Raw genomic sequence first — 14,276 nt, 5'->3', positions numbered from 1 at the left:
AAGAGTATAAATTTTAAGATAAAAATTAGGTGCTCTAAAAACATATATTAATTTAAAATAAAACTTTGTCAAAATAATAAAGTAGACATGCTTCTTCTTATTGAGTGTTAGTAGTTAATAGTGGGCTAGGTGTCCTTCTTTTTCACACGATCACAATCAACATCAGAGGTTAACATTTGAGTTATTGACATAGATTTGCATATGCATCTCAGGCTTTGATTAGGAACCCTCAACCACCACTTATAAAATTGAACTTTTGCTTAAATTGGATACTATCAAGAGGGAATTTCAGATAGGCGTTGTACTGCTTGTGAAAGCTCCAGCTTGTTGAACGCTAGTTACTGCAAAATTAAAGTGCTTGGAACATATTATTTGTGGTACTAAATTATTTTTGAGGGTTCATCTCATAAAAAACATAAAATTTAAAGTACTTTAAAAAAAACTTAGGGGACTACTCACTTTAGCTGGCCAAGCGATTCCGCTTAGGAGTGATAATTTGTGTTCGCGCGTAAAGTTTTGGTCATATTAATGCAGGTGTATAAGATTATGTATGTCAATCTTAACCTGACCATTTCAATTAAACTAGTCAAGCTCTGTAACCATAACCTACTGCTTTTGTGTTGGATTTGTGTCGGGTTCGTGGGTCGTGTAAAAAAATTATCAATCTTAAATGCTGTGTGTTGGATTCGGATCATATCGAGGCATGCGTATGAGACAATATAGAACAATCTTGACTCAGCCCATTTAATTAAACGAGTTGGACTCTTAACTAACTCTAACTCGTAAATTTTGTATTGGGTTCGAATTCACGGGTTGTGTCATAAATTACTAGTCTTATGTCACTTCAATTCCGCCTTTGTACAAAATCCAAAAGTATCCCATAAAACCTTTCAAAAAAGAAAAAAGAAAAAAGTATCCCATAAATCAAATGTATAATCATAATTACAATACATAAACTAAATGGGTGGAATATTAAGCAACAAAATTTGATATATAATTTAATTAATTAGTAGCGGGCTTGGTAGTCCACGTGAGTGCTCCGTAAGCTGCCCACGTTAATTTGTAAGAGAAATTTGCTACCCCTAACCTAAGCATTTCCAATTGAGGAGTCAAATGATACTTTTATCTAAAATGACTAATCAAATTTGTAAAAAACCTCTCACAGAATAGCCAAAAAAACAAAAAGCAAAATGGATATTTGAATGGATTAGTTGAAAAAAAAAAAAAGGCTACATGTAGCAGCACTTTTCAATGGGAGCCATTTTATTTTTTATTGTTTCTCTCACATGTTTTCTCTTTTTTTTCCTAAAACTTTTCCCACTTTTCAAGGGAATATTATTTCACAATTTTAAATAAAAAGATATTTAAATGATATAGATAAGAATTGATTCGAGCTGTAGTTTAATCAACGGTCAAGATTGAATTTCTCAAAATCTCTCTTTATTTTCTCTCTCATATTAAAAGCTTCTAAAAGTAAGTCAACCTTAAGATTAAATCTTGACCGTTGATTAAACTAAAGCATACACGCTATTATTTTAATAACAACATATAAGCCGGATCTGATAAAAACATAACTAATTGGATGTAGGAAGCCTTTAAAAATTCATTAGCTAAACTAGATAAGGTGAGTTTTGATAAGCTATTTTGCATAAAAATTTGTCTCATTCATTGAAAATGCTCTAACAACACTCATAAAGATTTATAAAAATATCAAAATTCAAAATTTTGAAAAGGAACATTATTAACCCGAATTGATAATGCAAATTGTTTCTATTACATGATTAAAGCATAATAATTATATTATGTTTCTATTACATTAAAACATAAAAGGAAATGATAAAAAAGAAAAAGAACATAAAAGAAAAGAAGAAGAAGAGGAGCCATTTAAGATGTCACCCTTTTTTTTTTTCGGTGTGTGACCATAAGGCCCATGCATTATGTTAAGTCCCCAATGTAAAGATGGGGACATCCGTGTCCTTTTCTGATTAGGGTTTCCACCTTTTGCCCAAAGGGCACGACTCTTAAGATTGGAAATGCGACTTGTGAAGCTCCCCCCCAGGCAGACACCAAACTATCTGACTGACCAATGAATTTTCAATTTCACGAAAAGACACCTGAACCCCATTATACAAAGTCCCACTAACTCCCCGCCACGTAGGAATTTGGTCCATTCATAGACCGTGGATGATCTCAGCAGCTCACCCGCGGGTAACGCGAGCGGGGTTTGGAAAGGGAGCCGTGGTGCTATTTGAATCACCACTTTTAGATGAACAAAACCCTCTCTCTTCCAAAACCCAAACCCTTGGCGGCTGTGTGTGCGTGCGTGGGCGTGTGAGACCCGTTGTATCCCCCACTCCCTCTCTCCTAGGGTTTCCCTCTGTATTTGTCCTCTAAAACCTCCCAAAAGCACTATTGGGTTTTAGGGTTTTACCCGTCTGAGGAAGATCTATCCACTGATACCGGTCATGGCCACCGTTGCTCCTCCTGCAGATCGTATCCTTATCCTATTTCCCCATCTGGGTGTGCTTTGGATTCTGGGTTTTGCTTACTTCTCTGATCTGCTTGGGTTTGGATCCAACTGGGTCTTTGTGTTGTTGATTTTATTGGTTTTTTTGTAAGATATGTACATGTAGATCGGGGTGAGATTTGTTTCTTGGAGTTCTTTTTGGGCTTTGGGCTTTGATATTTAGGGTTAGTTTCTATTAGGGTTTATGTTTTTATGTGATTTTTTGGTGTTTCAGATGTACGGATTGGAAATTTTTGTGTTTTTGTGATTTGAATGTGTGTATTTAGAGCTGAATTTTTTGGTGGATATGTGTTCTGGTTGCCCTTATATGATTTGTTGGGGTTTGGTGTATCTGGCTTTTGATGTGTTTTTGATGATTTGATGAGCTATTTTCATTTTAATGATGTTCTTGTTGAAAGAGTGATTGAATTGACTCTTCTTGAGAGCGGTTCATTGTTTTGGTTAATATGTTAATTAGGACGCGCCTCTTGGTTATACCAAGATCTGGTCTTTGGGACTTTGGCAATTCAAATTCATGTGTTTGGTCTGTTACATGAACATATGTCGCTTGTGATTCCGTGTTCATTGGCTACCAGAACTTAAACTTGGGCCACATAAACAATTGTGTTTCTCTGATTTGTTGATTAGGCTTTTGGAAGATGGATTATATTTTTGATATTGCAGTAAACTTTTTTATTGAGTCTTGAAAATATGCGTTTCCTTCACTTTTCGCTTTCTTAGAAGCCACGGATTTGCTACAGAAATTGTCGTTGGACTCTCAAACCAAGACTCTGGAAATTCCGGAGCCCACCAAGAAGGTAATTTGTTCTCTTTGTGGTTTATGTCATTGACTGGTCATATGCGTCCTACTTTCTATCTTATGTGTTTATGCGAAGTTCCTCATTCTCTTGATGGAACATAGAAATCCACTGGGCCGTAACTTGCCTAAAATAAATATCTCTTTAGATATTGATTTGTTACAAAAATACTACTAGCGTGAATTTTTCTGGTTTAATTTTATGACATAGCATCATGAATGTATGTATGGCTTAAGATTGATTTTTGCTTTTATGCAGCCTTCGGCTAATCAATATGGGTCTGTTGATTCGGGAAATGCTACAAATGGTCAGATTCCATCATTTGAGCGCTCTGTGACTCCATTACTACCTGAGTTCATAGATCCATCCATGTGTTATGTTCCTAATGGTTATCCACATACTGCCTATTACTATGGGGGTAAGTTAATATGTTAAATTAGTCGAATGAGCTTGGATTTAATTGGTTGGAGGAGAAAACCTTCCTGAATTTTGTTCAGATTATTATGATTATGATGCATGCTCTATTTCTGTTACTTTTTTTTCTTTTTTTCTTTTTTTTTTTTCTACTTACCTGCTTAAGAATTCTTTGTAGGCTATGATGGGACTGGTAGTGATTGGGATGAGTACTCGAGATATCTGAATCCTGATGGAGTGGAGATGACTTCGGTAAGTCATGATTTCTCGTTGATGATATTTTGGATTCTTCTTTATAGCTTTGGTTTCAAGTGAATTTTGTGATTGGTGGTCCATGTCATTAGGTATCCTGTCATTCAAAATTCTTTAGTGCTTTTGCATCTATTTTGAAGGTTATTTACATTAAATGATTCTATCTATTCTAAGTTATGTTGTATTTTGTTCTTGCATATGTTCAGGGAGTTTATGGGGATAACGGGTCTCTTATGTATCACCATGGTTATGGCTATGCACCATATGGCCCCTATTCGCCAGCAGGTTCCCCTGTTCCAACTTTGGGTAATGATGGTCAGTTATATGGGCCTCAGCACTACCAATATCCATTTTTCCAGCCGCTGACACCAACCAATGGGCCATTCACACATAGTCCTGCTGCCTCTCAAACTGACGTTTCTGTATCTGTAGCTGCTGATCAAAAGCCACTACCTGTGGATGCCACTAATGGGAATTCTAATGGCGTTACAAATGGTGGCAGTGTCAAGGGAAATAATGCTTCTGCTCCCTTAAAGCCCAATTATCAGAATTCGTTTGTTTCTAATGGTTCATATGGAACTGGTGCTCTGCCAGGGCGTGGTCCTGCTTCCAACTATCAGGATGGAAGATACAATTTTGATATGACGAGGTCTCCCTTCCAATGGTTGGATGGCCCACTGCTCTCTGATGGGCAGTCTAGGCCTGTGACTAGCACAGCGATCTCTAATTCAATTTCAAATGGCAATAACCTTCCATCTTCAAGGAATCAGAACTTTCGTCCAAATACTAATTACATGGTATGCATGGTTGACACGTAATTTCACTTTCTATGTATAGCTTTATATTATAGTTGAATAGGTGAAGACTTGTAGTATAGTTTTTTGACTGTCAGGCGTGTCCTGCTAGGACTGGTTGAAGCATCTATTGGGTTTCTTGCTGGTTGGTTTTAGTTATGGATGTAGTTTAGACCTACTTTGAGCCTATAGAATTGAGGCAAATGTGTGGTTAGTATTCTTTTCTCGGTGCAGCCTGTGTGCTGATTCCAAGCTTCAACTTCCATCATTAAAAGTTACGTAAAACCCACTTGTTGAAAATGCTTGGATCATACTTTTATTTTAAGGCCCCATGGATGCTCTCTATTAGGATTATCTAAGTTGAAATATTTTTCCTCCTGTTTTTCGTATTGAAGCTTTATTTTATCCAATTCCACAGGGTCTGCACCATCCAAGACCAATGCCTGGTATGAGTACAGCTCCTGGGTTTATGGGTAGGGCGTACCCACCGAACAAGTTATATGGTCAGTATGGGAATGCTGTTAGATCTGGCATGGGCTTTGGATCTCATGGATATGATTCAAGAGCAAATGGGCGCCCATGGTTGGTGTTTGATAGTAAGCATAAACCAAGAGGACGAATTGGCTATGGTAATGAGAACTCAGACGGTCTGAATGAGTTGAACAAAGGACCTAGATTTAAGAGCTCCAAAACCAAGAGTTTTGCACCCAGCGTCTTGGCAGCAAAGGGGCAGAATGAGACAATAAATGCAACTATTGATGAGGAGAAGGATAAGATTTGCATACTTCCAGACCGTGAACAATACAACAAAGCAGATTTCCCAGAGGATTATACTGATGCCAAACTTTTTGTTATAAAATCATATAGCGAGGATGATGTCCATAAGAGCATCAAGTATAATGTTTGGGCCAGCACACAAAATGGCAACAAGAAGCTTCATGCAGCATACCAGGAGGCTCAGGAGAAATCTGGTGGCTGCCCCGTTTTTCTTTTCTTCTCGGTGAGAATCTAGATCGGGGAATTTAATGGGGTTTATTTTTTTCAGTACTTGTTCTTGTTCTGTAGCATTGTTTTTTGAATTGTTGTATAGGTCAATACCAGTGGACAGTTTGTTGGCCTTGCGGAGATGGTGGGACCCGTTGACTTTGAGAAGAGTTTGGAGTACTGGCAACAAGACAAGTGGAACGGCTGCTTTCCTGTTAAGTGGCACATTGTAAAGGATGTGCCTAACAGTTTGTTGAAGCACATTACCCTTGAGAACAATGAGAATAAACCTGTCACTAACAGTAGGGACACTCAGGAGGTAATTTATTTTTTTGCCTTTGTATGTGCCTGCTTTTTCATTGTTTTGACTTTCTAAACGGCAAACTCATGGGTTGTTGTGTAGGTCAAGTTAGAGCCAGGGCTTAAAATGATTAAAGTATTCAAGGAGCATTCCAGCAAAACATGTATTTTGGATGATTTTGGGTTTTATGAGACTCGCCAGAAGACAATTCAGGAAAAGAAGGCTAAGCAACTGCATTTTCCAAAACAGGCAAGACTTGCCCCTTTGCTTCATTTCTTTGTCAGAGGTTTATGTATGCTCAACAAGGGTTGTCGCAATGACGAATTTCTTATGCTTATGTTTAATAATTACCCTAAAATTAGATTTTCTTTAGATGGTGTGAACAATGTTCAGAGTTGTTTGCCACGTGGGCTTAAATAATCCGATACTATTAATCTTGAAAATGCAGGTCTGGGAAGGAAAGCATGCTGATGAGAAGAAAGAAAGGGCCAATGGTGAACTGAAAACCGAGAACTCGTTGGAGGTTGCCTCAGAATTGATCAAGGAGCCTATGCCTATCCCTTCTGCACAGACAAAAGAGGAAGTGAAACTTTTGGAGAATGGTTCGGTTGCAGAAAAAGATGTGCCTAAGGGTGCTACTGCAAAGCCAGTTATAGTAGCAGAGAAGAGGATCATAGCAAATGGTGTTGCAAATGGTTGCTAAGCCTCTGCCTTGCACATCGGCGGTCCATGTGCACTGGAGTTTATCACAAGGAATTCGCCAGAAGATATTGGTTTTTAATATGATACAGAAGTAGCTACTGGCTAATTCTCCATATTTATTGGGCTGCCGTGTTGGATGTCTTGCTCCTGCTGCATAAAAAGAGTCTTTTGTTGAGCGATAGAATGTCATCTTTACATTTTTCAAGCATGGTGAAGCCAGGCTGGGTTTATCTGAAGAATCAAAAGTGTCTACCTGGGCTTCCTCTGGATCTGTTTTAAAGTGGTTAGGCTCCTAACAGGTTTTGATTCCCTAGGATTTTGGGTTTAGGGTTTCTGTTTCTGTTTCAGTGGCTTTTATATTCTTATCCTGGTGTTTTCTTTTCTTCCTTTTTTATTTTTGTTTTGTTTTCCTTTCTCTTTTTGGTTATTTCCTGTCTTGTAAATCTAGATCTACTTTGTTGCGGAGCGACTTTGCTTTTGTAATTTGTAAGAGAGCTAGAAGAAGCAAGGTGGGAAAATATTGCTGCAATATAGTCAGAGTTTTAGAAGATTTGTGTTTTCCTTACTATTTGTTGTTGCTCTTATGATTGTCTCTTTTGGTCGTTTAAGACCACGATGAATATATATTTAAGCAAATTATATTTCACTCGTCTCGGTAGAAGTTGCCTTCATATTTCTTTTCCATGCACCGTTCATGGAGAAGAAGTCAGCTTCTTCTGACGACTAGTGGAATTTGCAGCACGATCAAGGCATCCGGTTTCTCACATTGGATGTCAACTGGTTTTGCAGTCACATTCCTTATTATGGGATTTTTTTATTTATTTTTTTTTTTTATAATGCTGTGCTATTTTGTCACTCTTATGGATAACTACGTTATTTTTAAAAATGTAGTTAAGTGTTTAGTCAAATCATAGTTTTGTCTTTAAAATTAAAGTTTAGCTTTTAAAGTTGTGATTTCAAAAAGTTACCTCTTTAATCTACTATTTGAAAAAGATTTTTTTTGTTTTTAAATCGCAAATTTTTAAGGATGTAATGTCAAATGATTCATTTACTTTTTGTTTATGAAATCATTAAATGTTTTATATTAAAATAATGTGTACATAACCAAGGGAAACTAGCTATCAAGGTGTTAGTTAAATTTAGGAAAACTGAGACGATTCAAGCCTAAATGCTGTCTATACATGGAATATGATTTTCATTTAAAGTAAAATGGAAAAAAATTATTTTATAGTTTTATGGTACATATTAAAATTTAATAGTATAAATGTTGTCACGTAGTAAATATATGATATTAAATCTGTAAAATCTAATTTAGCCAGTAAAATAAATTCTTTTCATTTGACATTAAATGGAATGGATGGTTTTTAAAGAAAGGGAAATTAAATGACTTTTTGAAAATTTTTGTTGCCTTTTATCAAAACAAAAATATTAACAAACAACTCAAATACAAAATACTCCATTTAAAAACAAAAGTGAAATCAAACTTCTAAATTACAATGATTTCCTTATAATATGAATGTATACTATTATTATTGAAGATCTAATTTAATGTCAAAATTGAATTCTAGGATTTATTATATAAATTATAATGATTTACTTAAAATTTCATTAATATCATTATTATTGAAGATTTTTAAATTTTTTTATTAAAAAAATAATGCTTACGTGGCAAAATAATGTGATATAAGAGATACTTGCTAAATTAAATTTTTAAACGGAAGATAAACGGAGATACTGACCGCTTTGAAAGATGTTAATAACTATCATTTATCCCTATATATATTTTGACGAATCATTTATGATATATATATATATATATATATTTTAATGATAGTTTTGCTTGTACAGTAAGGCCTCTATTTGATACGAGGCAAATCACGTTTAACGCTAAACAAAACGGTGAACATATAAACAAAGAAAGCTCTTCTGGTCTGAGAATTGTCTGAGATGGCAACCACATCTCTCAGGACAATTGGAAGGTCGGTTTGTAGGGTTTCTAGGAGGGGGTTTTCCACTTCTTGCGATGACAAGCTTGTACAGCCAAGCTCCAAATCCACGAACCTCTACTCTGCGATCAACCAAGCGCTTCACATCGCCTTGGAAACCGATCCTCGGTAAGCTTAGTGTTTTGTTTTTCGCGCGTTTCTGAGAGTTACCCAGGTTGGTTTTTGGCTTTCAAAATTCTGGGTCGAATTTGTTTTCTGACTTTGTGTTCTGGTTCCTAAGGAGGGCCATTTACGTTTCACGTTGATTAATCAATTTGTAATTTGTCTTCAACTGTTTTTTCGTAATTCCAAAAGCTTTATCTTTATAATTTCAAGAAGTGTTACCTCGTTGTGCTTATGTTTTTATATGTAGTCATGCCTGTTTCAACTAATTTTATGCATTTCCTTTTAGTGCTTATGTATTTGGAGAAGATGTAGGCTTTGGAGGGGTCTTCCGTTGCACAACAGGATTAGCTGATCGATTTGGTAAAAGTAGAGTTTTCAATACCCCTCTTTGTGAACAGGTAGTTTTGTCATTCTATATTTACACCTTATCATGGTATATAAATAATAGGATATATTCTTGGGACAAAATTGCTGCTTTTTTTTTTTTTTTTTTCTTTTCACATCAGGACTCCGACAAAGTTAAGTATAACCTAAATCTGTGCTCCACTGTTTGGTAATGTGTGAGATACTAGAAGAATGTTTGTTATTCTAATTGTATTATCAGTTTCCTGTTTCTTTTTTCTCTAATTAGTATCTTTTTATTATGGAGCATTTGATGGATATGTACTAACATGGTCTTATAAATAGGGAATTATTGGGTTTGGCATTGGTCTAGCAGCAATGGTGAGTTTGACCATTTAGTGTATTTATTGGTTTGGTTAAAAATAAAATCCTCAATACAATTTGCTTTTATAATTTTGTTACATCCATGGCTCTAACTTTAAGTCTCATCTGACATGTTAGGGCAATCGGGCCGTAGCGGAAATCCAGTTTGCAGATTATATTTATCCTGCCTTTGATCAGGCATGCATCCTTCCCAATGCTATGTTATATAATTGCATCACTGTTGACCATTGAGTGACAGAATATTTCTTGCAGATTGTCAATGAAGCTGCGAAGTTTAGATACCGGAGTGGGAATCAATTTAATTGTGGAGGTATTCTTGCTGCTAGTTTCTATCAAAAAATATTCCTTCTAGACATTTTCTTTTTCTTTCTTTATTTTCACATGTGGTTCTATATTTTTCCCTAGGTTTAACAATAAGAGCCCCTTATGGAGCTGTTGGCCATGGTGGACATTATCACTCACAGTCCCCTGAAGCTTTCTTCTGTCATGTTCCTGGTATTAAAGTATGTTTTCACTCTGATTAGACATCTCGTCCGCATTTCAATGATATCTTTTCTATTTTGTTAATATTCCCTTTTGAAAAGGAGCAATGCCCCACCTTACTACTGTAATAATATGCGAGTATTCTGAAGCACTTCCATTGTAGGAGTGCATGATTAGTTGAAACCCATGTGTAAAGCTCCCCCTGCATGTGTATCATTCAGTTCAGTGATGTGATCTCCTTGAAAATGAGTTACAATGGTGGACTATCTTTGAAGGAAATGTCAGCTACACCATCAGCAACAATGTTTTGATAAACTTCTTTTCTTTTGGAAGTTTATGACTGTACTTATGTCTTCTCCTGTACCAAATGAATAAAATATGTCCACCATCATCACATCAGACAGTTACAGCATATGTGGGAACTTTTCATACTCTTCTTTTCAAATTTGGGTTGTCTGAAATTTGAGGACATGCTTGATGCTGCTGATGTTCAATACTCCTTTAGACTTATAGGCTATAGCTGTGCCAAATTTAGGAATGTTCCGACTTTTGGTCAAGAAACTCTTAACAGAATTTTTTTAGAAGTGTTTTAGGAGCTATGGTTATTCTGCATGGGACAAAAAACACTCAAAACACCTGTGTGTGACACTTACCAAAACAAGTGTCTCTGTGTACATATGTTATATGTGTCTAATAATATAATTACAAAAACAGTCATATATAGCCAAGTCCCACATTATGGTTTGCACTTGTTATGTCTAAAATCAATTGTCCACTTCAAAATGCGCCACAATGTCTACATCATCCTAGTTTTTATTTTATTTTTTTATGTGCACATATACACCCTGCTTTGAGCCCTGTGCATTTAACAGTAAGTTGGCAGCAGCTACTTTCATGACATCGATATTTTAAATTCAAAATGGACCTTTTCCACTTAACCAAGTTTTAAGATAGCTGAGTTCCATGAAGTTAAAAAGAGGATATTGGAAACATCGTATTTCTCTTTGCCTCCTAAACCTTGTTGCAAGGGAACTTGGATTCTTGCACATTGTTATCTAGTATAGCATTAATCCATTACTATCAAATCTCTCAAAACAAGTTCTTATATAGGTGGTCATCCCTCGAAGCCCACAGCAAGCAAAAGGGTTGTTGCTATCCTGCATACGTGATCCAAATCCTGTTGTGTTTTTTGAACCAAAGGTATTGCGTTCTATTACTATAACTTAATTGAATCATTAGTCCCTAATTAATTAAATGAGAACTTTGAAATTGAAATTGGAATTAAAATGTCTGGAATTCAGTGGCTTTATCGTTTGGCAGTAGAAGAGGTGCCTGAGTATGATTACATGTTGCCTCTATCAGAGGCGGAGGTACGCTGCTTCTGGATTTCATTATGGCTGAAGAATTAAAAGATAAATACTCGATTTTAATGTAAATTAGAAACTTTAGTATGAATATTGAAAATGTGATACTCAGGTGATTCGTGAAGGCAGTGATATTACACTTGTTGGGTGGGGAGCTCAGTTATCTGTAATGGAACAGGCCTGTCTTGATGCTGAAAAGGTATATGATTCTCTGCTGGAACTAGTCTTTAATGTTTGCAGAGGCCAACAGTTTCTTATTAAAGATGGACAAATACAATGTTTACTAATAATCGAAAAATTCTATTTTGGTAATTATTAACAGAATGGCTATTTTCTCAAAGTACATTGCTTTTACACACTTCAAATGATCTTTTCCACAAATCATGTTTTTTCTAGTCCAGAGAAATTTCGAAGTTTGAAATATTCCCTGGTTTAAATAAATTCATAATTGCAAGTATGTAACTAAGTTTGACTTGGTATATATATAGCATATGAGATCAAATCAGGATTCTGATTATCATCCTCCCTCCTCCTATAAACTCCATTCAAACCATGTGATTTTGCAGGAAGGAATTTCTTGTGAACTGATAGATCTAAAAACTCTAATTCCTTGGGATAAGGAAACAATAGAATCCTCTGTCAGAAAAACTGGAAGACTTCTTGTAAGCATAATATCTCCATACAACATATGGTTTATGAGGTCAGTTGGTAGAATTATAGGTGATCTGCAAATTTTATGTGTGTAGATTAGTCATGAAGCGCCAGTAACTGGAGGTTTTGGTGCTGAAATCTCTGCTTCTATTGTTGAACGTTGTTTCTTGAGGGTAAGTGCCAGCCTTTCGCATTTTTCTATTTTCTTAATAATATGTGGATATTATGATTGGCCGCAACAGTATTCTGTCTGGTTTTCTGCTTTTCCTTTCAATGTTTCGTTTGTAGTTACGAATTGGATGTCTTGTATTTACGGCAGCTAGGGCTTCTAATAATTGGCTTGTCCCCAAAAAACAGGCACGCATACTAGTTTAGTTGCATGGAAGTGCCTAAAAGATACTTTTAAAAATAAAATTTTAATAGAAAAAACTTGATAGAGCACCAATAACCTCTTTTCTTTATTTCTTTTTTCTTTTTTAAAAAAAGTTTACTTACATTCTATGGGATCATGAAACGGATCCTGAACTGAGTCAAACTGAGATTTACATCCATTCAGTTTGATGGTTTGAAAGAGCTATATGAGTTGTTATTTATTTATTTTAATTTTTTTTTGTAGTTGACTTGTTACTTGTTAGATGGAGATAAAACGCATCTGATAACTAAGGGGATACTATCCGCGTGTTTTGTTTTTTTGTTAAATTTAAGTGATCAACCATATAGTTCTCATTCTGGTATGCGTCTACTTCAAACAAAACCATGAATATGCCTCTCTGGAGGCACTCCTGTGCTCAAATTATTATGAGCGTGTTAATATCAAAATTCATTAAGAAGTTATCATGACCATCAATGCTTTTGCATATGATCCTGCACCTACTCTGAATTAGTCATGTTGGCCTTGCCCTTTTAGAGAGGACTTCTGGACCAAGTTTTGTTCCATCTTCCAACCTTACCTAATGGATAAAGAGTATCCTCCTTCCATGATCAATACATGGTTGATTCTTGGATTGAACATGTGTGTAGCTTCTATGTTCTATATGCCTTTCTCTAGGATTACTTACAGTTACATCTTTGAATTCTCCTTATATTCGTTTTTTATTCTTCATTGTTTGCCTGCTCAGTTCTTCTCCATTTGGTGCTCTTCTGTCTGTCTTAAGTTAAATCATGCCACATTAAAGTTACATGAATGGTCCTCAAGAGTTAGCTCAATCGGCTGGGACCACGCCTAATGAAGCGGAGGTCACTAGTTCGAATCCCCCTCCCCCCTCTTGTGCAGACATGTCAAAAAAAAAAAAAAAAGTTACATGAATGTAGTATCATTACTTTGAGTTGAGAAGTGGAAATGCTACTTGAAGAACTTTTGCCATATTCTATAAAGAGTGCAAAATATAATAATGTGCTTGCTCTATCATTGGTTGGTAAACTAAACTGGATCATCTTGGATGTGAGTTGATATCCTAGAACTTGGATCAATTAGTCACTTTATAGTTTGTCTTTTGCAGTTAGAAGCCCCTGTGGCCAGAGTTTGCGGTCTGGACACTCCCTTCCCCCTTGTTTTTGAACCATTCTATATGCCTACAAAGAACAAGGCAAGTTGTTTAGATATTTTTCCTGCATAGCAATCTTGTCTGGATATGAGGCATTCTTGTTGATACGGTCTCTGCTTTGTCTGTTCAAATGCAGATATTGGATGCAATCAAATCTACTATAAATTATTAGGTGCATAAGCGACTTTACTGCTTTGTGCTTCAGATTCACCATAGTCGTCATCATGTACATCATTACACGTGCAAGTAGTCTTCACCTCTAGGCTCTATAGTGATGATGAAGAGAGGAAGAAGAAATTTAAAGTCTGCTGCTCTTATTCAATCTCTGAGAATATGAAAAACAGACTTGTAATGAATGGCTGGTTTTTATCTAAATTACCATTACCTTATACATGCTCAATTGAAAATTTTCAATAAAGTATAAAAAGGCTGGGAAGTATGGAATTACCATTACCTTATATATGCGCAATTGAAGTTTTTTATCTAAATTTTCAGTTAACCCAGGGGAATGCTAAGGATGCTCTCCCGGTGACTTTCTAATCTTTTAGGTAGATATTATTTAAAAAAAAAAAAAAAAAAAAAGCGAAAAAGAAAGTTTCTCACTTAGTTAAAATGATAAAGTTCCT

General features: G+C 35.7%; 2 protein-coding genes across 2 annotated transcripts; both read left to right on the top strand.

Moving 5' to 3' along the window:
- The first annotated feature begins 2,259 nt into the window (after positions 1-2,259).
- LOC132163515 (YTH domain-containing protein ECT4) lies at positions 2,260-7,336 on the top strand. The gene is made up of 9 exons (XM_059573825.2): positions 2,260-2,493; positions 3,248-3,324; positions 3,583-3,742; positions 3,917-3,990; positions 4,197-4,787; positions 5,203-5,784; positions 5,875-6,087; positions 6,172-6,318; positions 6,518-7,336. Exons 1-9 carry the CDS (start codon positions 2,466-2,468, stop codon positions 6,770-6,772), a joined length of 2,127 nt encoding a protein of 708 aa, XP_059429808.1. The 5' UTR covers positions 2,260-2,465; the 3' UTR covers positions 6,773-7,336.
- Positions 7,337-8,654: 1,318 nt separating this feature from the next.
- On the top strand, positions 8,655-14,108 carry LOC132164589 (2-oxoisovalerate dehydrogenase subunit beta 1, mitochondrial). The gene is made up of 13 exons (XM_059575126.2): positions 8,655-8,885; positions 9,169-9,280; positions 9,570-9,605; positions 9,726-9,785; positions 9,861-9,918; positions 10,014-10,111; positions 11,202-11,291; positions 11,393-11,461; positions 11,568-11,654; positions 12,022-12,117; positions 12,202-12,279; positions 13,606-13,692; positions 13,787-14,108. Exons 1-13 carry the CDS (start codon positions 8,719-8,721, stop codon positions 13,820-13,822), a joined length of 1,074 nt encoding a protein of 357 aa, XP_059431109.1. The 5' UTR covers positions 8,655-8,718; the 3' UTR covers positions 13,823-14,108.
- The last annotated feature ends 168 nt before the right edge of the window (positions 14,109-14,276 follow it).

The sequence above is a fragment of the Corylus avellana genome, chromosome 8 (assembly GCF_965113065.1).
Source record: "Corylus avellana chromosome 8, dhCorAvel1.hap1.2, whole genome shotgun sequence".
Taxonomy (NCBI): domain Eukaryota; kingdom Viridiplantae; phylum Streptophyta; class Magnoliopsida; order Fagales; family Betulaceae; genus Corylus; species Corylus avellana.
Note: the sequence above shows the minus strand (reverse complement) of the source record. Positions and strands in the feature narration are given on the sequence as shown.